Source organism: Cydia pomonella, chromosome 1 (genome assembly GCF_033807575.1).
Source record: "Cydia pomonella isolate Wapato2018A chromosome 1, ilCydPomo1, whole genome shotgun sequence".
In the NCBI taxonomy this organism is placed as follows: Eukaryota; Metazoa; Arthropoda; class Insecta; order Lepidoptera; family Tortricidae; genus Cydia; species Cydia pomonella.
In genome coordinates, this window is record NC_084703.1 from 34699460 (window position 1) to 34725800 (window position 26341).

The window sequence follows — 26341 nt, forward strand, 5'->3', positions numbered from 1 at the left end:
CTCACCCACAGCTCGTAAGCTCCTCGAGCTAATGTTGTCACGAATCGGGTCGGCAACATTAATTATATTTTTATAACTGGGTAGGAGAATATTTTGAACTTCCAACGCAAACGAGCGCTCGGCCATTTTGTCTGCGGCAGCCATAGTGATCAGTCAGTAGTGTTCTACTCGTAATTGTAAAGTATAGTAATTTGAGTGCCACGTGTTTGACTTCGGATTACGAGACAACGACAGGTTGTCTCTTGCAAGTTAAGTACCTACGTTTTATCTGGTATTTATTCTTTGTCTTGTAACCGATTACGTTCTTAATTATCTGACTAGTATTTGTACGAGTCTTGTATGTGCATTGTATGATCTTTAGCTGTAATGATTCATAGATACTAAATACCGTCCAAAAGAACTTCTAATACAAGGTTTGTCCCCGTAACTTCATTATTGAGTGTGTGGCAGTAAGACCTAAAGTACCTGGCAAGAGGCATCATGTGTAGTACTGCTGTCAGGCAGCTGGCGATAAGCTTAGCATAAGGCCTGAGGCTTTGACTGAGAGTAAAGAGAAGGTAACCTATAAGGTATGAGTTTGGTGTGTTCAGGAGGAAGTGGTAGGAGGCCCGTCAGGGAACAATAGGTTCCCGCCACCATGCTACCACATTCAAACTAGTAAAAAATGTACTAGATGCGATAGATAATAAGATTCCTGTCACTGTATTACTATTAGACATGAGCAAAGCTTTTGATTATGTATGTCATAAGCGCTTGTTGGTAAAACGGTACAAATACGGGATACGTGGTCCAGCTCTAGAATGGATCAAAATGTATATTAGTGATAGAACCCAATGTGTAGAGACTGTCAGATACTGTCCGGTAACTAAATCTCTAAATCATTACAGATCATCCTTCATCAATAATCATTATGGAGTGCCTCAAGGCAGTATTTTGGGCCCTCTTCTATTCATAATTTACATTAATGATATGCCCAAAAGCCTGCCACATAAAAGCCTGTTGTTCGCAGATGACACGTCAGTTATTGTGAAATGTAGAGATTTTCCGACTTATAATGATGACCTAAACAGAACTCTAGCCCTAACAATTAAATGGTTAGAAAGAAATAACTTGAAAATAAACCTAGACAAAACTAGCTACATTCAATTCCATACTAGTAAAGGCAAGTCACAACAGTTAGACATACAATATGACAATGTTTCCATAAAAGAAGTACAGCATGCGCGATTTCTGGGTATTTTTATTGACAAACATCTAAACTGGAGAGAACATGTAGACACATTATGTTCCAAAGTAAATAGGTTTGTATTTGCCCTGAGAAGAGTTAGCCAAACTATTTCCATTCAGGCAGCGTTAATAGCAAATCATGGATATGTACATTCGATTTTAAGATATGGCATAACAATCTGGGGATACTGCACTGATAAACATAACGTATTCATTGTCCAAAAGCGCTGCATTCGAGCCATATTTTCAGTTCATCCTAGAGATTCATGCCGTCCATATTTTATAAAACATAGCATTCTTACTTTTCCCAGTCTCTATATTTATGAAGTTTCTGTTTTCGTTCACAAATATAAATACCTATTCACGGATAATAACCCATTGGATTGCCGCGTAACTAGACCTAAATACAGACACAGATTACCTAAGCCATATGTAAACTTGTCACTCACTGCAAAAAATGCCTATATTATGTGTATCACAATTTATAACAAGTTACCTGATCGTTTTAAGGATATGGATCTCAAACTGTTCAAATCAAACACAAAAATGTGGCTTATAGAAAAATGTTTTTATTGTGTTAATGATTATTTAAGCGACTCATAAGTATTGTTATTCTTTAGATAAATATGTAAATACCTATATATGATGCAAATGTATGTACACCTGAAAAGGTAAAGTCTCAGTGTAACGGAATGTGTAATTGTATATTCGACCTGCAATGTAACCTGATTCTTATATTATATACAATAAATAACTTTGAACTTTGAACTTTGCTCATGTATCATCAGACAAGACCAATGTATAGTTGAATAGGCTACTTAAGGAGGACTGATGCATAGAAAGATTTAAAGTACCTACATGTCCTCACCAGTTTGAATCTGGTTCTCAGTATGAATAAGTAATTGATGCAGTAGACTCTAGTGAGATGATTTATAATTTGCGAGCTTGCTTTCTCGGGTTACGGTCACATCAATAATTATTGTGTATTTTTGTCACTATAAACATACGTATGAATTTACATTAATATCTACTATCTCTGCGACAAATGTGTACACTCTCGCCTCGTGGCTCGTCTCGTGTCATCTCTCATGTATCAATTTCAAACACAAGCGGCAATGTATAAGGTTTGTAACCGAATGAAAACCCGAACGTGAATGTAAATAGCAAGTGCGTGTCCCCCGCGACCCCTTTGACTCGTGCCCGAAAAACCACTCCCGGACGTTGTATGTCTATGCCCGGACGCGAGCTCACCGTTTACATACGCGACTCGTGGCTCGGCTCGTCACTCGCACGCGAATGTAAAGCGTCCTTATACCCTACTCATGACAAAGCAGTATGGCTTAAAGCCTTAGCCTGTCCAGATAGACGAGAAAAAAAAAAACATGTTTGACAGTTGACAGCTTTTGATTTGAACGAACGTAGTGATTATATGCTCTTTGATTTGAACTTGTGCTGAGAGCCTACCGCGAACCACGTTCGACGTGTTGCCTTCCTGTCACACTTACGTACGAATTTACGAGTGCGACAGAGAGGCAACACGTCGAACGTGGTTAGCGGTAGGCCTTCTGGTGCTGAATATGCTTTACTCTTGTTTGAATACATCCGTTGTAAAGTATTTAAGATGTTAAGTATACAAATCCTGATATTTTGTGTAACTGCAACATTATCCTACAATGACGAGACATGTTCCAAATACAACTCTTGTTCGGAAAACCACAATAAATATTCGAAAGGTAAGAAGTTACTTTAGTAGCCGGTATTAGGCCTCGGTTCTCGACATAAATTATCAACTTCACCAGCATAATTTATTTTCAGACACTAATAAATGGACTGCAAATATTTTGAATGAAATTCAAGCTGCTATTGCAGTCTATGTGCCCTGCGAATGGCAAAACTGTAGCTGCTACAAATCCGTGGTTGACCAAGACTTAGGACCATTTAAAGATGGAATTACGAAGGAAATGTTTTCGCTCGCTCAGTCTAAGGCCACCAAATATCAGGTAAGAATATGTTGTCCATGTAGCATATGAATTATTTGAAGAATCCTTCACAACTAAATTTGAAATTATCAATTTAAATTATAGTCCTATGTTCGTCCATTGCTACAGATTAGTAGTTATTGTTAACTTTTAATTGCGGAAAGATTGGTTGATTTTTGGTATAATAAAATAAAGTATGAAAATTTTGTACACTCTTTTTTTTGCATTTTGCTAATTGTTTTGCATAGAGTATACAATATAGAATTTCTGATTTGTTTCAGATAATTGAAGGTAAACTATATCGGCAAAAAGATTGCCACTTCCCAGCCAGATGTTCAGGTGTGGAACATTACTTGATCGCTCTGGCACCAAAGTTGCCAAATATGGAGCTAGCCATAAATACTCGGGATTGGCCTCAAATCAACCATGTTTGGGGTCATCTGAAGGCACCTGTATTTTCATTTAGCAAGGTATAAGAAACAATCATGTTTATATAAAAGAAATTTGTTTACTAACAAAAACTAGAAAACACTCAAGAAAAGTTTTTACATTTACAAATGAAAGCTTTCTTCGACAAAGATTGTATTTACAGACCAGTATGTTCCAATGGTGCACAACTTGGTGTTTAAGATTACATTAATCAAAGAATTTGATTTCACTCACTGCCAAAAAGGACACCAACCATCAACTAGTTTCTTGCATAAGAGTAGTTAGGAGTCTCTAGAACCCCAAAGCCATAAAGCCACTCACATATATGTAGAATCAAAGTTAAACTCTAATTTTAAAATTACATATTTACATCACATGCAACTTGGGAAGAATATTTACGTAACATATACTTGGATACCTAAGGTTGTCTGCATTTGCAATTTTTTTACAACTTACACAACACAACAGTGATTTTAGTTTAGAGCGTCGCTGTTGAAAGACTGATTGTTTGGTGGCAGGCAGCAGCTAGGTTCACCCAATCTTAAATGTGTATGTAAATGTACCTAGTGAATGTGATGAGATGTTTTTTTATAAAATCTAAAAATTGAACACTTATCATTGGTTGCTTCTGCACCACCTAGCTTGGGAATTTGATATAGATGATAAAAAAAATAAAAAATTTCAGACTAAAGATTACTATGACATAATGTACCCAGCATGGAGTTTTTGGGAGGGTGGTCCAGCAATAGCATTATATCCTAATGGAATTGGACGGTGGGACAAACACAGATTATCCATCTCTGCTGCTGCTGAAAGGTAACCTAGTCATTCATCGGGTCATTGTTATCTCAATTGTGTAAATTTTATATAATAGTGATATAATAAAGAGCTTTGCAGTACGAATACCGTGTTTAGACGAAGCATGCTGAGGGGATTAAGTACGAGATTGAAAAGCTTGCTAATATCACTACTGTATACAATACTTTTTCTACGAGTCATCTAAAATAATACTTTTTAGGGTTCCGCACCAAAAAGGTATAAAAGGAGCCCTTATGGTGCGACTGTCCACCCGTCTGTCTGTCTGTCACATTGCTAAATATCTCGAGAACCACTTTTTATAGAGAGAAAAAATGGATTTATGAAGGAGGAAAAATACTGTTCCCCACCTTATCTCTTAAGTTTACCGACGAAAAATTATGAATTTTTTACATAATATTAACATTACTATAAATTTTACAGGAAAAATATAATCAGACATCTATCTTGGTTACCTTTCTTTTTAATTAACAAAAACCTTTCCGATATCAGTTTGCAATTTAACCAACTTTGCGTGTGATTATTACCCTGAAATTTCTATGAGATTACATAAATAGATTTTTTTTCAAATAAAAGATACATTTTTGAAATCGGTTCACATGATAGAGACTTATTCTCGAAAAACCAACATGTGCATTACATGGCGCAAATTAGTTAGACAATTTGCCGATAGATGGCGCTGTACACAATTATACTTAGTATAGGTACTTCTGTTCAAGTCTCTCGCCTTTATAGTTAAACGAGATAATTCAAAGTTTGTACGGAACCCACGGTGCGCGAGTAAAGCGAACTCGCTCTTGACCGGTTTTTATTTACTATAAAATCAATTAATGAAAATTGGTAAAAGTAATAATTAAGGTGTTGTTAGTAATTAAAATGTTTATTCTTTTTTGCATGACATCCATAATTGCCAATCTCAGTTAAATATTGCATCCTACCCTTGTCTTATGCTATGAATGAATATTTCCCTAACGCCCCTAACTAACATAGAGTTTCAATGTAGGTTGCTGAAGTTAATCTTAATTTTCATTTACCAATTAATTTTACAGGTGGCCTTGGAGTATGAAGGAACAGAAAGGTTTTTTCAGAGGTTCTAGGACAAGTGAAGAGCGAGATGCACTTGTTCGCCTGTCTAGGGAAATGCCTAATTTAGTTGATGCCCAGTATACAAAGAATCAGGCATGGAAATCCAAAGCGGTGCGTAGTTATTCGTTAAGCATGAAGCTTATTGGGAGAATACTGCTTTTGGGTGGCTTACTCGTAGTTGGCTCAGGATTGCTTCTTCCAAAATCCTATTTTTAAAGGTGACGACCTTTTAAAATCGTCCACAATGCTATATCGTCAGCATACAATTCCTAAATCGTCACCTTCCTAACTCGTCCACATTACTATTTTGACTACAGTCCCAGATCACGTACAGTCTGTATCAATAGTAGCGGATGAAACAACGCGCCAAAAGTATCTGACATCCTGAATAAAAATAAATTTCTAAAATTCACATTCAAAAGTATATCTTTTACAGTTTTTTGTTAAGCTGTTACAGAATCGCAGATACTTATGAAGCGTTATTTGATCCGTTACTTTTGATACTGACTGTACATTCCTATTTTGACCCCACCACACCACTATTTTGACCACAGTACCAGCTCGTCAACATTAATGTATCATCCATTATTCTGACTGCCTTCTATAAATACGACAAATAAAATAAGGCACTTTTCATTTATTTAATTCCTTTTTTTCCAACTGAAAGTTTTGTTGGCCTGTCATTTTAACCGTCCATAAATTCGTCCACAATGCCAGCATTGTGGACCATTTGTGGACGAGTTATCATCGTAGACTATATAGGAATGCTGACAAGATAGGAAAGTGAGGGTATATAAATGTTGACGAATCAGAACAGTGGACCATATGATTATAATGATTGTGGACGGAGCTGTGCTGAACCTCGTCGTTTACGTTTACCTACCGCAGAAAAAAAGTAATTATTATTAATGTGCTTGTTTGACAACCCAGTACATTATTACAGGACACGCTGGACGCGGAACCAGCTACGGAAGTTTCCTTTGAAGACCATTGCAAGTACAAGTATTTATTTAACTATAGAGGCGTCGCAGCGAGTTTCCGTTTCAAACACCTGTTTCTCTGCAAGTCATTAGTATTTCACGTCGGGAATGAATGGCAGGAGTTCTATTATCCATCTTTAAAACCTTGGGTGCACTATGTACCATTAAGCCCAAAAGCTACACAGTCAGAAATCGCCAAATACATACAATTTTTCCAAGAAAATGATTCGTTGGCGCAAGAGATAGCAGAAAAAGGATATCAATTTATTTGGGAAAACTTGACAGCTAAGGATGTGAAATGCTACTGGAGACACTTGCTGAAAAAATACGTCAAATTACTGAAGTACGACATTGTGAGAGATGAAGATCTCATCAAAATATCATAAGTATGGATAAAGAACTGTTTAAACACGAAGAAGCCTGCGCCTAGTGATGAGGCTAAGGGCTCCTCTACACGATGGCCCAGCGTAGGTCAGTCTAAGGGACGCAGCTATGCGGTGAAATGAGATAGCAATATCATTTGCTCCCTCTAAAGCATAAATTCGTCCCTTGGACTGGCCTACGCTCGGCCATCGTGTAGAGGAGCCATAATATAGGCTGGTGAAAAATTAAAGAACAAGTTATTGGTGTAGATACAGAGTTTTATTGTAATAATTTCGTAGTTTAGGAGACTAGGATAACACAGAACTTCAAACATTTAGCTAGTACTACAAGTATTAAATCGTGATTAAATTTAAATGGGAGTAAATAGATTAGATATTATAGCCTACTAAAATTTGAAAAACGCAAACAATATTATTAAGCAACGTCTACTTAAATGCCAAACGCGAAGATGGACCTTACTATAAAACACGTAAGTCGCTTTTGCCATGATCTATCCGACGTGCAGCCTGGCCACAAAAAGCTCAACTAAGAAGTAAATAGTTACGCAAACTAACATCTGTGGCGGCTTCTCTTCTCCTTTTAACGACTTGCTCGCTTAGCCAACACAATCCCAGCAGTTCTGAACGCTCGTCTTTGTATATTTATATGAAAATGAACAAGTATGTCTAAAGTACACAGAATTACACAGGTCTCCGAAAATTACAACTCTAATACTATGGTATGTCTAAAGACAAAAAAATATTTTTTATGTGCGATGAAAATCAAGCGCTGGTGGCCTAGCGGTAAGAGCGTGCGACTTGCAATCCGGAGGTCGCGGGTTCAAACCCCGGCTCGTACCAATGAGTTTTTTGGAACTTGTGTACGAAATGTTATTTGATATTTACCAGTCGCTTTTCGATGAAGGAAAACATCGTGAGGAAACCGGACTAATCCCAACAAGGCCTAATACCCTCTGGGTTGGAAGGTCAGATGGCAGTCGCTTTCGTAAAAACTTTAGTTGTCAAAGCGGACACCACGCTCCCTTGAGCCGTGGCAATATGCCGGGACAACGCTAGGAAGAAAGAAAGAAAAAAGATGAAAATCGCTGGCAATATAAGGAGAGTAAAGTTTATGCCCCTTCGGCTATGTCCACGTTGTGGCGACCGCGAGACCTATATTATCGTAAATAATTGTTTATATGTCCGCAAAATAATAAACATCTCGCACTTGTGGTCAGAAATAGAGCCACCAAACCGCTGGACTCTAATGAACTTGTTGCCACATTCTCACTTCTCGAGTTATCCAATTTATTATCGATTAATCTCTAACACTAAAGCAAAATAGCTAAATATGGATGTGATATTTATATATCCCATAAAAAATAAAGTTAGTTTTACCCTTTTGGGTTTGCTGTATTGTTTGGTACATGAGATCCCTAAATACGTTTTTCATCTCAATTGCATTTTTTTGTAATTATTCAAATAATATGAACATAATTATGTAATTACATCACAAATACGTAAAGTTTAACTGAAGTCGCGATCTGGGAAGATAGCTGGAGCGACCATGGTCCATATGTAAATCCCGACACAGAGCCACGAGGAGGAGATCTTGATCCACATGGACGCCACGTTCTCTTTCATAAGCTGGGAGCTGGGGCTGAAAACAAACAATCCATACAAATATGTATTCTTGTAATAAATATCATACTCTTAGAATGAATTCAGAAACCGTGTGAATTTTGAACGAAAATGAATGTTCTAATAAAAATATACTTAATATTAATAAAATTACTATACTTAAGAAAAATACTGTAAATATTCGTTCCTATATTAGAAAACACTTTCTACGTAGGTGTCTTAATGATAACATACTATTTACTAAAAAGCTTGTAAATGGGATTAAGGTGCAGTAGGGTCAGAAAACGGAGTTTTTAAAGTCGTAGCGCTATTTTGGATCACAATACGGCTGCCATAAATTTAATTAGCATTCTTGATGTCTTTCTCGTCTCGAGGGACTATAGATTCGAATCCTGAGTTTTTAACTATCGCTCGATAGAAACTAATCACGAACAAATAGGTTTAAAATGCACTTTAAAAATTTGTAACAAATTATGCACAAAAGCTAAAAATATGAAAGATGCTTCTAAAAATCGGTAATATAATGTTTGACGTACCGATTAGTTTTTATTTTACTTAAATAAATAAATATTGGACATTCTTACATAAATTGACTAAGCCCCACAGTAAGCTCAAGAAGGCTTGTGTTGTGGGTCCTCAGATAACGATAAATATAATATATAAATACTTAAATACATAGAAAACACCCATGACTCGGGAACAAATATCCGTGCTCATCACACGAATAAATGCCCTTACCGGGATTCGAACCCAGGACCATCGGATTCGTAGGCAGGGTAACTACCCGTTAGGCTAGACCGGTCGTCAAAATTTTAAATATACAAAGAATTAAAAAACATGATATCCTCTCTTCCGGGCACACACGTCCATCTCGCTCACGCTAACGCTCAGAGAAAGTGAGAGATAAACACGAACTTACTGGGCCTTAAATTAAAAATGGGCTATTTTAACTTATGTTTATCCTCTCACGCCTCCATTTGTCGTAAGACCAATGTCACTTTGCTAATCAGTGCGAGAGAGCTCTAGTAACTTAGTAACTACTTATATTTTTATAAAGTAAATGGTTGTCAAAAGTGTGGTGTAGTTAGGTGTTCTACTTTCTGTTGATGATTATTGGTTAATATAGAAAGCTTTATTGAATATTTTGACCAGATAAACTATTGGCTAGGAATTTCTAGGTTGATTGAAGGGTATAGACGTGTAAGTATGGTAGATCGGCTACAGACGTCAAATTGATTGCCGTTTTGCAGATTCATGCTTACACGGCTATACCCCTTGCGCGTTATCATTAAGAGTGTTTGAATAGCGGAGTATACTCACTTAAACCAGTTGGTGAGCGTCATCATGGAGTACAGGGTGGCCAGCGCGAACACCACGTGGAAGAAGGTCCAGTTGTAGGCCACGCCGTCACCCTCGTTGTCGAACACCTTGGCCTCGCCGCCCTCCCCGCCGTCCGCGCCCGCGCCCTCTATGGAATCATACCCTACGCTCAGTGAGCGAACACACCCGCTGGTTAGCATTGTTATACTCATATTTTTAATTAGCTGGAATTAAAAGACGATTATTTTTCCTGCGAATCTACGTGATTTCATTTATACTTGAAGTAACGGCATGAACACCAACTAAAACTATGTGATTATTTAACTCAATAGTAATCAATTTAGTTCCAGCCAATTTAAAATAAGGCTACCTATTTTGTTAAAGAGATTATTAACATTTAGAAATAGATCAAGTAGACAGATCTCGGAACTGTACAGGTCCGCGCCTGTTATGGTTGCAATGATGACAAGAAATACATTATGTCTCTTATTCTGCTTTAATGTCTTATCGCTTTCACACTGGTTCATTAGCATAATTATGTCGTTTCGGGTTCAGTTAATTGAGATTAAATATAAGTAAATTATTTTGCTGTTGTAGACTGGGGTTGATAAAGGTCAGGTCAGACTACATATATGTAACATTAAAAACGCAAATGAGTACACGCACTATCTACGGGTTAGCTCACTTACCTTATTGAGCCAAAGTGTAACATTAAACTACAGCATTTTAGAACTAGTTTGCAAGGTTTCAATGTACAGCTCAGCGTTCAGCTTGAGGTTTAAAATGGTTATATACGATTCTCATCGATTTCGGTCCCCATAATAAGGTGTTTTTTTACGGTCAGACGTTGAACACTCGGGCCTAGAGCTTGCAATATCGGACGTTTTCCAATTTTCGATATTGGGTCCCAATTCCGGAATTGGGGTTAACCATATTTTTATTAGATTTTTTTTAATAAGAAACAAGAAAAATGTGAAATTTGATTCTATACGTTTATCAAAGAAAGTTATCGAGAAATATCAATAAATTGAGTAGTTCCGTCTTTGCACCTTTTATTTTATGGTCACTTTTATTCACTCCAATGATACGGCGGCGTATTTATTTAGGAAAACTACGGACCTAGCATACCATTTGATGCCTAATTTTATATAATGTCTAAGTATAACGGCTGCGTAGCCTAGTAGGTAGTGGCTCTGTTTACGAATATGAAGATCCTGGGGTTCCGATCTCGGTAAGGGCATTTATTGTGTTTATAACGGTTATTTGTTCCTGAGTTAAGGTTGTGTTATGTGTTTAAGTATACAGGTATAACTATTACCTTTATGCATTGCCGACTAGTGCCCAAAACAAACCTTATTGAGATTAAACCAAATGGGTTAAATTATTAGTGTTAAATAATAACTGTAATGGCTCATAGACTTAATGCAAAACTTAAACGTTACGCTTTTCAAGTTTGGTTTTTTTCTTACTAGTTCCTAATTCAGAATAATATATGTGCTGCTACAGGATCCGAAATCTTTCATTCTTCAACAATCTTTCTTAACTCCTTTCTGAATTGTGAATAAAATATCTAAATACATATTAATAAATTTTAATTCATAAGTTTCGCGTAGGTAGGATTTTGGGCAAGTATAAATGTATGGCTTTGCTTTCTACTTCGTTTTTAGTATTATAAATAAGGTAGTCTTTTGATAAAAAAAAACGCTTTTTGAAAATAAGTTACTTTTACTAATGAAAGCCAAGTAATGTAAATGATTGTATATGATTTATAATACTTACACATTGACTTATTTTTCAAACGTTTTCTTCAATTAAAAGACATGTTAATATCACTCACATCATTCTTTCTAATGCTAAAAAACTAAATCTAGCAAGTAAGTAAAAAAATCGATGATTAATGCGGCATGTTAATGCATGCTGCTAGACTTCAGACTTGTCAGCGATGGCTAATAACACAGTATAGTGTAGTTTCTTAACGAATTTCAGTAGTAAACGTAATAAAATCAAATTAAAGTCTTTAAATCCAATTCCGGAATTTTAGATATTCAATGGTCTCAATTCCGGAATTTCAATATCGGAAAATTTGCAAGCCCTACTCGGGCCCGCCTGCCTGATATGGGCCACACGAGTTATTTGACAGTTATACCGTCTATAAATCAAATATCAAAATTTGAGCCCATGATAAAACAACGACGCTGACTAAGCACGAAGAAGCATGCCAATCGTTAACGCACCGTTACAGAGAGTAAACGATTGACATGTTGGCTACGCGTACGCACCTTGTTCCTATCTCTATCGCACGCGTGTAATTATATTGCTGTCCCGTCGGTCATGCCGGTGGCAAATAGTAAGCCGGTGGTCAATGCCACGGTGCGAGCGGGTCAGCAATATAATTATGCGCGTGCGATAGAGATGGGAGCAGAGGGGTAAATGTACGAAGTTCTTAATACTTAGCGTCCTCACTTTAGTTTACATTGTGGCCACAACGAGATGTCACAGAGTTCCCTGAGTACGTTCGCTTGGGAATAGCTATGCTGGCAACGAAGACTGTACATTGTGACCTGCTAATCACCCGCCAGTCCCGCCACTATGCCTACTAACAGCGATGATACCGACACAAGCATGATTTAAAATTATATTAATTACTAGCTTTTGCCCGCGACTTCTTCTGCATACAATTAGTAATTTTGGTAGCTTGTTTTTTGTCCAATCTTCTTTTTATTGATTCGCCATTCGAACTTCCACCCCTCTTTTTACCCCCTAAAGCGATGACTAATTAGCCAGAAATGCATAAGTTTATTTCTAACGAAAAGTTAAATGATAGAAGTCTTATAGTCTTTGTTTTGAGAAATTGTGGATTCTCTTTATAAACTGCAATCCCCCTTTTTACACACTTGAGGGATGATTTAGGTGATAAAAACTCTTCTTATCCTTCATCACAACTCAAACTATCTTTGTACCAAACTTCATCTAAATTGGTTCAGCGGTTATTGAATTCCACCCCCTCTTTATGTCCTCCTTGACTTAATTAAACTATACCAAATGTCAACTAAATCTGTTCAGCGTTTTAACACATTCACTGCCAGGAACCCACCAGGTGGGCGCTCGGAAACTTTACTCGGATGCCGGACAACCCGCTGCGGGAGTTCACTTTATACACAGCTATAGACGACTACCGTCTACGCCAAAGAACCCACCGGGTGAGCGCACATCTTCACAGGCATATCTCAGGGTTGACACCGGCAGAGATTTATTTACAAGGTCCGACCGAGATCTCGGCCTCGGTCTCGGTCTCGGCATTCTCGGCCAAAAATCGAGCCGAGATCTCGGTCTCGGCTTTCGGCCAAAATGGGCCGAGATTCTTGCCGAGACCGAGAATAGGCAATGAGTTATCAATGTTATCATTGGTGAATTTGAATTTTCCGCGCACGAGCGCCGGGGGTCTAAGCCACTCGTTGCTTGCATCGCCCGTTTGGTGTGACGTTTTTTGTGATTTAAATTGGTTGCGTACCCAGATTTTTAGCCAATTATTATCAAATACTAAGTGTTGGGATCGAATAGGCGCGTTAACTTGTTGTGAGTGGAAGATAACACTGGATATTTTGATACTAAATATATTTGTGTTAACGGGAAAAATCAAAGCAGTAGGTAAGTACAAAACGACACCTGTGGCGGACATTTTGGGTTACAATATAGAACTCTTTATTTTGATTATTGTTATGTGCACCTGTTTTTGTGCACATTCGTACTGATAAAACCGGCCAAGTGCGTGTACCTTCATACAATACAAAAAAGCCGTACAAGCAAAAGAGCGTATGTTACTGGCCGCTTCGTCGTTTTAATGAGATCAGTTTTTTTATAAATCTTAAATGGCTTAACCAACGATATTCAAAATATTTTCCTGAAAAAGTATTTGCTTATTAAACTTTATTATTTAGAAATGTTTTAATGGTTTTGCTCTCCCGGTTCATAAGTTAGAGGGAATCACACTATTTTTTTTAAGCGATTATATCCAAAAGTATTTACTTATTCAAAAAAACGTTTTTAGCAACCTTTATGTATTTTTAAAAACCTATGTAATGATGAGCCACATGATTTTTTTAAAACTTTTTGTTACATTTATATGGAGTATATATTTGAAAATATATGTAACAACTTTTTCGAAACTAAGAAGCGACTAACATAATACATCTAAACCTACGTTCCAAAGGGTGTAGCAGGATATCCTAGGAAAAATTGCCCCCAGCGATTTTGGGCCGAAACTGTAATCAAACGATGCCTTTTGGGGAGGTTATACTCTGCACAAAGTTTCATCCCTCTGTTACCCCCTGGGGGTGAAAAACACCCGATTAACCCCAAAACTGTTTTAATTATTTTTTCCTAAACTATGAGAGTGACGAATTTCAAATTTTGTACAAATATTAATAAGCCTAAAAGCTATGTGCAAAAAAATATTAACCCCCTAACCATTTAAATTCTTGTAAAAAAACAAAAATAAAAAAAGAATCACCCTGTATATCAAGTTTGGCTCATGGTACACACACCATTTTTTTTTCAAAAATGAACCAATTTATTGTCTACATTATACAAAAGTTTGATGGACCTAATCCAGAAGGAACATTGCGAAATTAAAATAAACGTACTATTTCGTAGCCACTAATCATTATACTAGTATCATGCTTAATACGCAACGTCTCGGTCCCGAAACCAAAATAATTTTTAAAAAAACCGGCTAAGAGCATTTCGGGCCACGCTCACCGTAGGGTTCCGTAGTTACTCTTCCGTCACAATAAGCTAAACTGGAGCTTAAAGTATAGTAAATTGTTAACCAAGGGATGAAACGGTACCTTTCACGCGAGTTAAACAAATAGGCAAATTTGCATAATCAGTACCTAATTAAAGTAAGTCTTTTTACTATGAAGGGGAAACTTTTTGCGATAACTCAAAAACAGCTAAACTGATCATGTCCGCTATAGTTTTCATTTAATACCTTTCTTAAGCTCTACTTCCACGATTTTTTTCATATTTTTTGGACCTATGGTTCAAAAGTTAGAGGGGGGGGACACTTATTTTTTTTTCTTTCGGAGCGATTATGTCCGAATATATTCACTTTATCAAAAAATGTTTGTTTAAGACCCCTATTAGTTTGAAATACCTTTCCAACGATACCCCACAATGTAGGATTGAAGCAAAAAAAAAAAATTCACCCCCACTTTACGTGTAGGGGAGGTACCCTAAAAAAAATTAAATTTTTAGATTTTATTGTACGACTTTGTCGGCTTTATTGATTTATACATCCATGCCGAATTTCAGCTTTCTAGCACTATAGACCACGGAGCAAAGCCTCGGACAGACAGACAGACAGACAGACAGACAGACAGACGGATATGGCGAAACTATAAGGGTTCCTAGTTGACTACCGAACCCTAAAAATGTTTTTATAAATACAAATGAGTTTGATTCATACCTTTTTCAAATCGGGCACGAACAGCGGTCCGATCGCAAGCCATTGTTTATTAATAATGCAAGGCTCTTAGTGGGAGTTCAATGAATAGTACGCACCAAAGAGCCAATACATATTAATTTCGCAATGTTCCTTCTGGAGTAGGTCCATGAAACTTTTGTTTAATGTAGAATATAAACTGGTTCATTTTTGAAAAAAAAAATGGTGTGTGTACCATGAGCCAAACTTGATATACAGGATGATTCTTTTTTTAATTTTGTTTTTTTTTTTACAAGAATTTAAATGGTTAGGGGGTTAATTTTTTTTTTGCACATAGCTTTTAGTCTTATCAATATTTGTACAAAATTTGAAATTCGTCACTCTCATAGTTTAGGAAAAAATAATTAAAACAGTTTTGGGGTTAATCGGGTGTTTTTCACCCCCAGGGGGTAACAGAGGGATGAAACTTTGTGCAGAGTATAACCTCCCCAAAAGGCATCGTTTGATTACAGTTTCGGCCCAAAATCGCTGGGGGCAATTTTTCCTAGGCTATCCTGCTACACCCTTTGGTTATAAAATATATCGTATAGTTTTTTAATAAAATGGCTGTGACATACGCACAGACCGACAGACATAAGGACATGACGAAACTACAAGGGTTCCATTTTTGCCATTTTGGCTACGGAACCCTAAAAATACTATTTAATAGCGCTACGAATTGATTATTGATAACTTTTTTTCTGATAAATCGTCGAATTTCTATTATAAAAACATTTTTAGTGCAAAATTCGTCTTTTTTTTCTATGTTATAAATTCTCGGTCTCGGTCTCGGTCTCGGCCGAGAATCCCATTGGATCTCGGTCTCGGCCGAGACAAAAAAAGCGTTCTCGGTGCGGACCTTATTTACTTATTACCTATAATATTATTTATAGACATGGATCAATTACTTTTTAATATCTTAAATTACAAATTGGAGACTAACCTATGTATATGCACGACCCGATAATCCGCGTCAAATTATAATTAATTTTGGCCGCGGATTAAATGGTTTAATTTATGATTACTTACATTAATAATTCCTTTCTAAATGCATCACGAGGGCAAGGGCGTGAGTAGATCCGTACTAACGAAATAAAAGTACTAGGATGTTTGAATATGAAACTTAGCACAGCCCTGGCGCACGCAGGGGCGCCCGCCTGGTGGGCGCTCGGCGTACAGTACTGGTTTAATCATAATGTGAGTTCGCCAACCCGCACAGCGGGCGCTTATATATATTATCCGGTTCCTGGGGTAGCGTGCCGTTCGTCTGGCAGTGAATGTGTTAAGCATAAAGAGGTAACAGACAGACACACTTACGCATTTTAATAATATTAGTATGGATGGATGTATGTAAGTATTTCTTTATTAGTAACAAAAGAATTCCAAGACCATAATTGCGTTACCCATGGTAGTAAGCGGAAACACCAACAACCAACATTTTAATACTAATGATATCTTATTGTTTTGACGATGAATGAGAGGATTGGGGCGCAGCGTCTATCATGAGCTACCGTGGAAATGTTACCTTCGTTAGCAATGAGCCCTCCTTGCCCTGCGGCCGCCGCCGACCGCGCCAAACGTCGCAGGGAATGGATAATTGTGTTAATATTCACTTTTAAATACGAGTAAATTTCAACACTGACAGAGCCTCAACTAAAACACACACCGTGATCCTGAGGTTGCGGATATATTAATGAAGCTGTGGTTGTTACTGTTTGCACAAAAAATGCCACTAAGTAGAATTAATTTCAAATGTTATATGTGCCTAGTAATGTGTCGTTCTTGAGAAGAACGCGGAAGAGAGAATTATAGCGATAAAGATCTCAGTAACGTACAGCGGAAAGGAGATTTCCGAAAGTACAAAAAACGTGCACGAATTTCTGATTTTTTATTATTTATGTATCATTCTACCTTAGGGCCATACCTAGCCACTAGCGTCTCCCGATTGTCGGTGTCTCAACTCTGGTCGCTGTTTGACGGAACGTTACCGCAACTGCGCAGCGACGCCATTTACCATGGCGCTGACTAGACGCTGACGTTCAAAAGACGCTAGTGTGGGGTGGGTCTAAATGGTTGGTAAATATTTAAAATAATTATGAAATGTATACTCTAATCTAAGACTAAAATTTTCTACTCCTTTGAGAATGTCCGAGAATATTCTCGTGAATGTTCCCGGCGAGATCTTTCTCAACAACTTACCTTGCGATTGCTCCGTCGCGAAATAGTATTTCGAACTTTAATAGAACATATTACTTATTACTATTTATTATTAGAATTTCGCCGTCGCCCCCGAATATTAAAACTTTAAACGTTTAGCAAATTTTTAAAAATTATCTTTCATGTAAAATATAAAAAGATATAATTTTAAGTGACTTATTAAAGCCTAAATATGTTTGATTATAATTGGAGTTGCAACTTTACTTACAGGCATAAATAACCTCTCAGACTAGGTGGAACCTAATTTACAGTACATATGGGGCTACTTTATAGCACTAGTGCGAGAAGTAGCATATTACGTTACTGTGTCGAACATTTAAAGGGCCATATGTACTGTAAAACTTTGTACGATACATGTGCGAATAGGTAATTCGCAACTCGTGTCGATTTAAAACACTCCCTTCGGTCGTGTTTTAATTTATCGCCACTCGTTTCGAATTTCCTATTTTTCGCACTTGTATCGTAATGTACTATTATATATAGGTACAGTACCGTACCGGCCAATAATATATCACGGCAATTTTTGTACGGTAGAACTTTTTACAAATTTGTAAGTGATTTACACTTCTTTTTTCTCATCGCTCGCACAAAAGACTACTAGTAGACTACCTAGAGTAGTAAGTTTCGGTAGTCTACTAGTAGCCCTTTGTGCGAACGATGAGAAAAATTGGTCTCATGTAATGGTTTTTTCATAGAGGTTTTTTTATTAAACATATAGTAACCTCATTGTTTTATTAGAGTTTTTGTTGTAATATGCTGTGTCTCCTATAATGACTATAATGCACAGTAACACAGTATTTCGCTGCGGTATTCATCATATATTTGCATAAAATTACTAGAAAAATATGCAATCTACAAACTAACCTATATTGTTTACTCTGTACATGCTCATACAAAAAAAAACACAAAGGTTAGGGGAGAGTCGGCTATATCGTATCGCCGGTTAAATCGTACCAGCTATAGTTTTCCCACTAAACAACTTAGTTTATTGACACATAATGCACCAAACAGTGCTCTAATGGAATTAAGCTCAATAATCTAATCAGATATGGCATATTACTACCATCGAACAAATATGTTTTTCGTTGGACTTGATCTAACTTTTAATGTGTATTTGTAATACCATAACTTATGGTCAAGATAAGTTAAAAATACGAAATTAAAAGTATATTACTATAAATATAAACGGGTTTACTGTGTAGGTGTTAAAAATTGTCTAGTTTTTATACTTTGGTTATTATACTGATTATTTAATAAAAATAGCTAGTCGTTTAAATCATAAGTACCTGGGCGACCGAGCTTTGCTCGGTTATAACTATAGGTGATAATCTTAACTACATTTTTTTACTAAATTAAACTTGTCTAAAACAATAAAAATTAAAAAATATATATAAGCTTGAACATACAAAAAAAAACTAAAGTTCCGGGCGAGATTCGAACCCGTAACACTCGTTTAGCAGTCCGCGTCTTAACCCGCTGGACCAGACGGACAGTGGCCGGCAATACGAAATTAGCGACCATATTCTGCGTCGAAAGAAAAACGCATGAAAACTCGAAAACACGCGTTTTCCCAAACATAAGACTAATCTAGATAGATTGTATACCCCCAAAAACCCCCATATACCAAATTTCAGCGAAATCGTTAGAGCCGTTTCCGAGATTACAGAAATATATATACAAGAATTGCTCGTTTAAAGGTATAAGGTACGAATTAAACGACCAAGTATTTTTGAGTCGTGTATGATTTCGGATTCCAGTAATAAATATTTGTTATTCAAACCTAAAATAAGCAATAAACTAGCAAAACGCTTCATAGATACAATTTTATTATGGGTGGTACGATTTAACCAGCTGGTCCGGTAAATCGTACCAATGGCAGTGCTTCCGAAGAAATGCATTTTGACTTTGTTAATTTAATCTCAGAATGCTCATTTTCATAATGAATGTAGCCAAGTAACTGAACTTTTTTATGCACAGGAAAACATATTTGTATCTACCTCCAAAAACAAAATATCCAAGTTTATGTAAAAACTGGTACGATATATCCGACTCTCCCCTATATATTATTGGCCGTTGGGTTTATGCATATGTCCAGATCATCTATCGGATATGTACTTACCTCAATATCGCGGTGTTTAAAATACTGTTAATTGTTGTAAAAGTCAGAAATCAAAAAAGCGCATTAACTCTGTCAGTGTTTAAATATTTAAAGCCCGACCAGAAATATATGATCATTGTCAAGAGGGTGCTGTTATTTTCATGTATAGAGTGACAGTTCAGTTTAGTACGAAATTTTTACTTCCAATGAAATTCCGCAATATGGCGCGTGATGTATATTACTGGCCAGGCTTTAGGTATATTTGTTTACAGTAATGAAACATAATTGAATGTAGTATTATTGGTTACATAAATACAAGAGAGTAGAAGAAGGTAATCACCTGTGCCTTCTTTTGCAAGGATGTGCTCGGACATGGTGATCTTGGAGGAGTTGGAGGCGGTGCGCACGCACGAGTACAGTACGCTGCACACCCAGATCACCATCCCGATGATGGCCTGCTTGTCGAATGACGCCGCCTACCCACATTATAGTCATTTAGTATTTACATATCCACGTTGAAAATAATAAGTCAGGTCACACAACTAGTCAAATACAATCCTTTAATACATGAATATTCAACCAAACAATATATACGGATACGATATAATTGTTTAAATAAGTTTAGGCTGATTTAGTTAAATATATTATACAGAATATAGATAGTGATAAAATTCAAATGTCAAATCAAGAGTTTTCCACCTCGACAGCCTTTAGAGAGTTCAGTCTTTTTTTTATCTACTGCGCACGTCTCATCTATTGTTGCTGTTATTAAGGGTGTCATTAGTGCGGCGGTATAAGTTATAGTCTAAACCTTTTCTGATCAAGCTCCACGGGCCTCGTTAAATAGTCAAAGGTGCAATGAAATATTTTGCCATGGCCAATGACGACACCTGGGAAAAAAATATTTGTCTGCATAATTATTTGCGATATTCTTTCTAGCTGCCACATCATTTATATTTGTCATAAATTAAATAATATTTAATTATATTACGTTACTTTATTAATTTAATTCTAAGTGAACCAAGCTGGAGAAAATTCGTGCACGTTCATAAATGTATAGAGTGAGTGAGTAAGACGATGACAAGGAGGAAGTGAACTGGTCTTTCCTACGTAAATGCGAGCGTCTGTGGGAACGGGCAGAAGGATTGCTTCATTATGACATTGTGAAGGGTAAATTTGGAGGATTTACTGGGAAACAATGCGCGAAGGTGAAAATTACCAACTACTTTGTTAGTGTACATACCCAGTAAGTATCTTCTTTACGATCCTGGTAATGCATAATTGAATGTAACAAGTGGTCTTAATAAACATACAATATTAAACATATATAATAATAATATATATATACCTATATATCAGAAATTAGTCTACATATTATAGGCAAAAATAGCATTTATCTTCGTGGGACCAATTATTATTTTCTAGGGAGTTCCAAAAGCTATAAAGAAATCAATGAAGTATGTAAACTTGTATATATCGTACGTGTATACAATATATTTAAGTCGTTTTAAATTTTTTCAATTTCAGTCTAATGACGGCACGGCGTCTGCGCTACGGCTTTCCGTAACATGACGTCATTGACGCTTAACTAAGACTTTTATAGTAATTTTTTACCTTTTAATCAAGTGCAACTGCCATGAAATAATTAACACGCTTGCAAGGACACGTCCTTTTGGTGCATACATTAAAGCTGACTCGATAGAAAACAATCACGAAAATATGTCTAGGTAATTTTCATTTCTTGCATACCGGCTACATGAGTCGACCGCTCTGGCCTAGTGGGTAGTGACACTAGTGACCGTGCCTATGAAACCGATGACCCAGGGTTCGAATCCCGTAAGGGCATGTATTTGTGTGATGAGCACAGGTATTATATATATATATATATATATATATATCGTTGTCTGAGTACCCACAACACAAGCCTTCTTGAGCTTACCGCGGGACTTAGTCAATTTCTGTAAGATGTCCCTATAAATTTGTTTATGAGTGTAATGATACTGTATGAAGACTGTACCTATGCAATGTCATTACAACAAGTATAATTGTAGTATAAAATAGGTAGGTAGTAATCTAGCCGAGGGACCTGACGAGCAAAATTTAAATCAGAAGTATATTTCAGGGTAATTGAGGTAAAGGGTAAAAACCCGCGCGACGGCCTTTTTTCAGTCGCAAACTTAGTGCGGTGCGCCATATCATTAGATCCTTTCTAATTTCCTGGCTTAACACCCCTTAACAGGTTACGGAAGAACTAGGATTACGTACATTGTTAGGGTCGATGAGACTGTTGCAGGGAGTCGGCGAGTTCGACAAGGCCGACCACGTGAGGTACATGACGTAGAGCGACACCACCGAGGACTGCAACAGGCCCGAATGCGGATTGTGCTCCTGCACCGCTGGCAGGATGGAGATCGCGCTCGCAATCACCACCAGGATCAGGTTGATCGAGATGAAGAACTTGGACAGGCCGCAGCTGTCCTCCTGCGCCTATCAAAACTTTTTTTTATCACAATCTATCTAACTATTAAAACACCATTGGACTTTAGAACAGCGTCTTTCCGTGTGCAGTTATGAATATACTGAACACGGGTGCATGGGGATGGAGACATTATTATGAATAAATATTCGTAGTATACGTGATTTAGAATAGAAATAACCCAAGACTTAGATTTTAGAAAATATTTCATTAAATATCACCCACGCAGGTAATATCAATGTTGAAATGATCGTCACCGACCTGCGTGAAGTTGAGGAACAAGAGCACGATGCCAGTGAGGGCGAGCGTGAAGCACGTGAGCATGGCGAGCAGCAGCGCCGCGTACCACCCGCGCGACTCCGACTCCTCGTAGTTGGCTGCGAACAGGTGATGAAGAATAACAGAAAAAAAATTAAACCGAAATTCGGGTGTATGTCACAAGGTTCACAACTGAGGGCAACACTCAACTGACAGAAATTAAGAATCTTATGGTACAAGTGACGCAGTGGTACTTACAAACCCATTTCTCTGCCCACGAATGCGCAAAGTCAATAATCAACACCAGTTGTATAATGATGTAGCAAAAACCGCCGATCATGCCGAACACCATCCACGTGGACGCGAACGAGCCCTCGGGGATGAAGAACGCGCCGATTACACCGCCGATCACCACTAGGAACTTGATGCCCCAGAAACTAGAACATTTTTAATCACTTAAAATATAATCAATAATACCAACGAATCATTTATTGATGAAGTCTAAGAGAAAATCGTGTTTCGAATTTGACTAATATAGATGGCGCTGTTTGGCTCTTGTCAAAAGTTGTCGTTTATCAATTCAGTGACCGGGAAACATGACATCATACAGCACCACCTTCTTCAGCTGTCAAACCCTTAGGCCCATTCAGGGCCAGTGACTCCGCATATGGGTCATGCTCAAACAGTTCCGCAGGGCCAGTGACTCGCATGCGAGTCCTGAATAAATTCTTATTCAAACATAGACGAAACGCAATTTGACGTAATAACGTCATCGTCAACATTCGCTTGCTCAAAAGGATTATAATAAGCTAACAACCAATTATATAAGATATATTAGGATAAAGAATTATAAACACGTTTTTTTAAACAGGGTCTAGAATATTCAAGTTTGGTTTACTATCAGTGCAATATCGTAAATATACTGAAATTCTAGATACATACGCGTTGCAAGCAAACAGAAAAATCCATATTTTAAAGATAGCAAAAATATATATACTTCAGAAGTTATTGACATGGCTCAAATATGGGTGACCGTGACCTGGCGCTACTTGTAAAATCTACAAATATTTCCGTAGCCGGCTAAAATAAACTTTATTGGCACCAGCCAAATAAGCTTTTAAACCATTTAAAACTTATTTCATGTTAAGAGAAAGAAACTGTTTGATATTGTACCATTTTACAACGCCGTCCCCGAAACGTCGGAGGTAAATTTAAAACTTAATACGCGATTAAGTCCCGTTTGTATTAGTTAATAATGTGTAAAAATCGTAAAAGTTTAAATCGGTGTTTAATCAATATTTCTTTGGTAATACCCATTTTACTATGAAAACTGATTACTTACCCATTTTGTATTCCGGTACGAGGATCCTTGGACGACTTCACACCTATCATTATCACTGCCATCAGAACGAAGAACATGCACAGCGCAAAACAAATTCTGAAACGTTAATAGATTAATGTTACATAATAGTTATTTGTTTACAAGGGGGCAACGTTGTTGTTTAACCACTCATGCAAAAAAACTGCCTCAAGAGTTCACAAAAATTTTCACCACACCAACGCGAGGACTACTAACTATGAAATACCAAAAGAATGTAATTACTTAAATGAAACGAAGTTAATTTTTTATGAAGTTCATTTGGAATGAACTTAATAAAAAAAAATCGTTCAAAATCATCATTTATATTATAAGTCAATTTTACTAGCTAACATAAGGAAACAACTCAAAATTAACTTTTGCCAGTTGGTGTGGTGATAATTAATTTTTCTACTCCAGCACTCTTGTTTGTTAATTAAATGACTGCTAGTGAGATCGAAATCAACTTCATAAGCGCGGCGCACGGGGCCCGGCGCCCGTCTGCAGGATCCTAAAAGCAGTGTTCTTAGGAATATTATACAACTGTTGTTTTTTTTTTAATTCTGACTTCTATACAAAGATCTACAAATCAATTTTTTATAATTTGGGGTGTTTAGTAGCCGGTGATTGCATTTCAGTTTATTTCCTCATCCCTCACAAGACAGTGTGAAGTGTGGCTACTTTCACTGCATTATGTTGCCAGAATATATGAGTGTTTTACTTGTTAGAGTGAGGCGCGCTTAGTTGCCAGCCACACATTGCCTTAAAAATAAGGCTTGTTTGGATGCACTTCAACATAAAGTGCAATATAATATAATGTAATGGTATGGTTAACACATACCTATAAACTGCAAGGTAGCCAACAGCATTATTACAGTCTACTTTAAAATTGGCTGGTACGACCCCTGTTGAATTAGCACAAAAAGGCACCTAAAAAAAAAAGGTATTTAAAAAAATCTCATCATCAGTATCATCACTATTAAGTCAAGGTATTAAGTATTGATATGGACAAAGTGCTAAATTATGTACCTTACCAACCTAATTGGCCATACATTAAGGTAGTGTAGTGTTGTTAGGTAGTTAGCATTGCAGAACTTTGTCAAATATAAATTTGACACACTACCACTACTATAAAGAAATTACCTACCAGCTCATGCCCAGTAATTTTAACTGTAAATAACATATTATTATTTATCATATTTATCTAGCTTAACAATTAATATGTGCATGATACAGTTATTTGATAAACAACATAATTTTAAAACAACATTTAATTGGTAAGCTCCATAATCATGAGTTTACTTTTTGAAGTTCTGTTTTGAGTCCAGGAGCCAAAGTGATGCATGCGGCCACCATAACCAGCAGCAACATCAGGGTGTACATGAGCCGTGTGGAGGTGGAGTTTGCGCACGACGGGCACGCTGAACAGCATAGTGAGCATGCAGCACTGCCGCAGCAGCACGCGAGCTACAACATCACATATTCCATCTGATCAAATTTTACATAGCAAATGTATGCCCTTTCATGATATCGTATGATATCAGTTTAGGTACATAATACATTCAAATAAAAATAAAATAAATTAATAAATATATATTTCTACCCTAGCCATTGCGAGTGTTTTGATATGGTATGCAAAGTTGAACTTAAATTAGAATCTATATAAAATGTTTTATATATAGATTTTTGAATTTTTTATAGATCTATTGTGTGTGTATTATTATTTAGTCAGCTAGTGCACAAAACACAAACCTTATTGAACTTAATGGGGTTCTAAATACAGGTAAATGGGTCATACACGGTGAGTAACATAACATGAAGGACATTAGAGCCTAATTTCTGGTTAGGACTTATATAGCCAAAATCTACCTGCATGTAGTATTAGGGCTCCCACCCTACCCTCTTGTGCATAACCAAAGCCAAAATGTAGAGGCCCATTTGACAATTTAAAAAAGTGTAAGGGGTGCATCAGCAGATGCAGCGAGCAACAAGGTGTACTATTTGGAAAATTAATGAAATCTAAAATATCTAAATTTTACTAGGCTGTTGGGTTTGAACAAAGAATGAACAATCTGCATAAATATACTTTGGGTTGTTCCTTATACAAACATCAATAACAGCCTTGTTACTTTGGTATAAAAATATGGTTGAACAGGCACAGGCTGATGCTACAATAATTAAATTAGTGATTTACTTTTGTTCAAGCTTATCATGCTAGGTCACAGCAATAAATAATCGTAAATAAGCACAGTACTTACCTGCGCTGCTGAACAAAGACCCAAGACGGCTCCCATTTTGCAATTTTTTTAAGATTATACCAATCGCGACTTTAACTAGATAGCATTGAACACGGCAAAATAATGCAGCTATAACTTTAAACTATAACTAGAAACAAAGTAAGTAATCAGTATTGATTCACGTATGACGTACTTTCCCTTTTGGCAGATCATATCATAGGTCAGTCAGTGTCAATAGTAGTCTAATAATGCTCAGCCAAATAATGCGCGGCCCAATACGGGGCGTTAACTAATAGTACCAATAGACGTACTGGACCGCACCCTTGGTACGGGCCGAGCCCGGAGGGCAAATTCCTTTATCTGTTTTTCTATCGCT

At 36.9% G+C, this 26341-nt stretch overlaps 2 protein-coding genes across 8 annotated transcripts; one reads left to right on the forward strand and one right to left on the reverse strand.

The window, feature by feature from the left end:
- Window positions 1-2640: 2640 nt before the first annotated feature.
- Window positions 2641-7148, forward strand: LOC133521014 (O-glucosyltransferase rumi homolog). Its single transcript, XM_061855737.1, has 7 exons — window positions 2641-2732; window positions 2841-2960; window positions 3043-3227; window positions 3488-3676; window positions 4321-4451; window positions 5501-5648; window positions 6481-7148. Exons 2-7 carry the CDS (start codon window positions 2849-2851, stop codon window positions 6901-6903), a joined length of 1188 nt encoding a protein of 395 aa, XP_061711721.1. The 5' UTR covers window positions 2641-2732; window positions 2841-2848; the 3' UTR covers window positions 6904-7148.
- Window positions 7138-26181, reverse strand: LOC133520972 (probable serine incorporator). Of its 7 annotated transcripts, none has more exons than XM_061855699.1 (12): window positions 25987-26181; window positions 25031-25195; window positions 24570-24658; window positions 23714-23809; window positions 22630-22808; window positions 22375-22490; window positions 21903-22124; window positions 20881-20904; window positions 19978-20113; window positions 16848-16874; window positions 9841-9988; window positions 7138-8539 (listed from the first exon to the last, which is right to left on the reverse strand). In XM_061855699.1, the coding sequence occupies exons 1-12, from the start codon at window positions 26020-26022 to the stop codon at window positions 8407-8409; spliced, it is 1371 nt and encodes a 456-aa protein (XP_061711683.1). In that variant the 5' UTR covers window positions 26023-26181; the 3' UTR covers window positions 7138-8406. The 7 variants fall into 7 exon arrangements, with proteins under 7 accessions (XP_061711683.1, XP_061711678.1, XP_061711687.1 ...); XM_061855694.1 differs by having other exon boundaries at window positions 9841-10003; XM_061855703.1 differs by lacking the exon at window positions 20881-20904 and having other exon boundaries at window positions 9841-10003.
- Window positions 26182-26341: the final 160 nt, after the last annotated feature.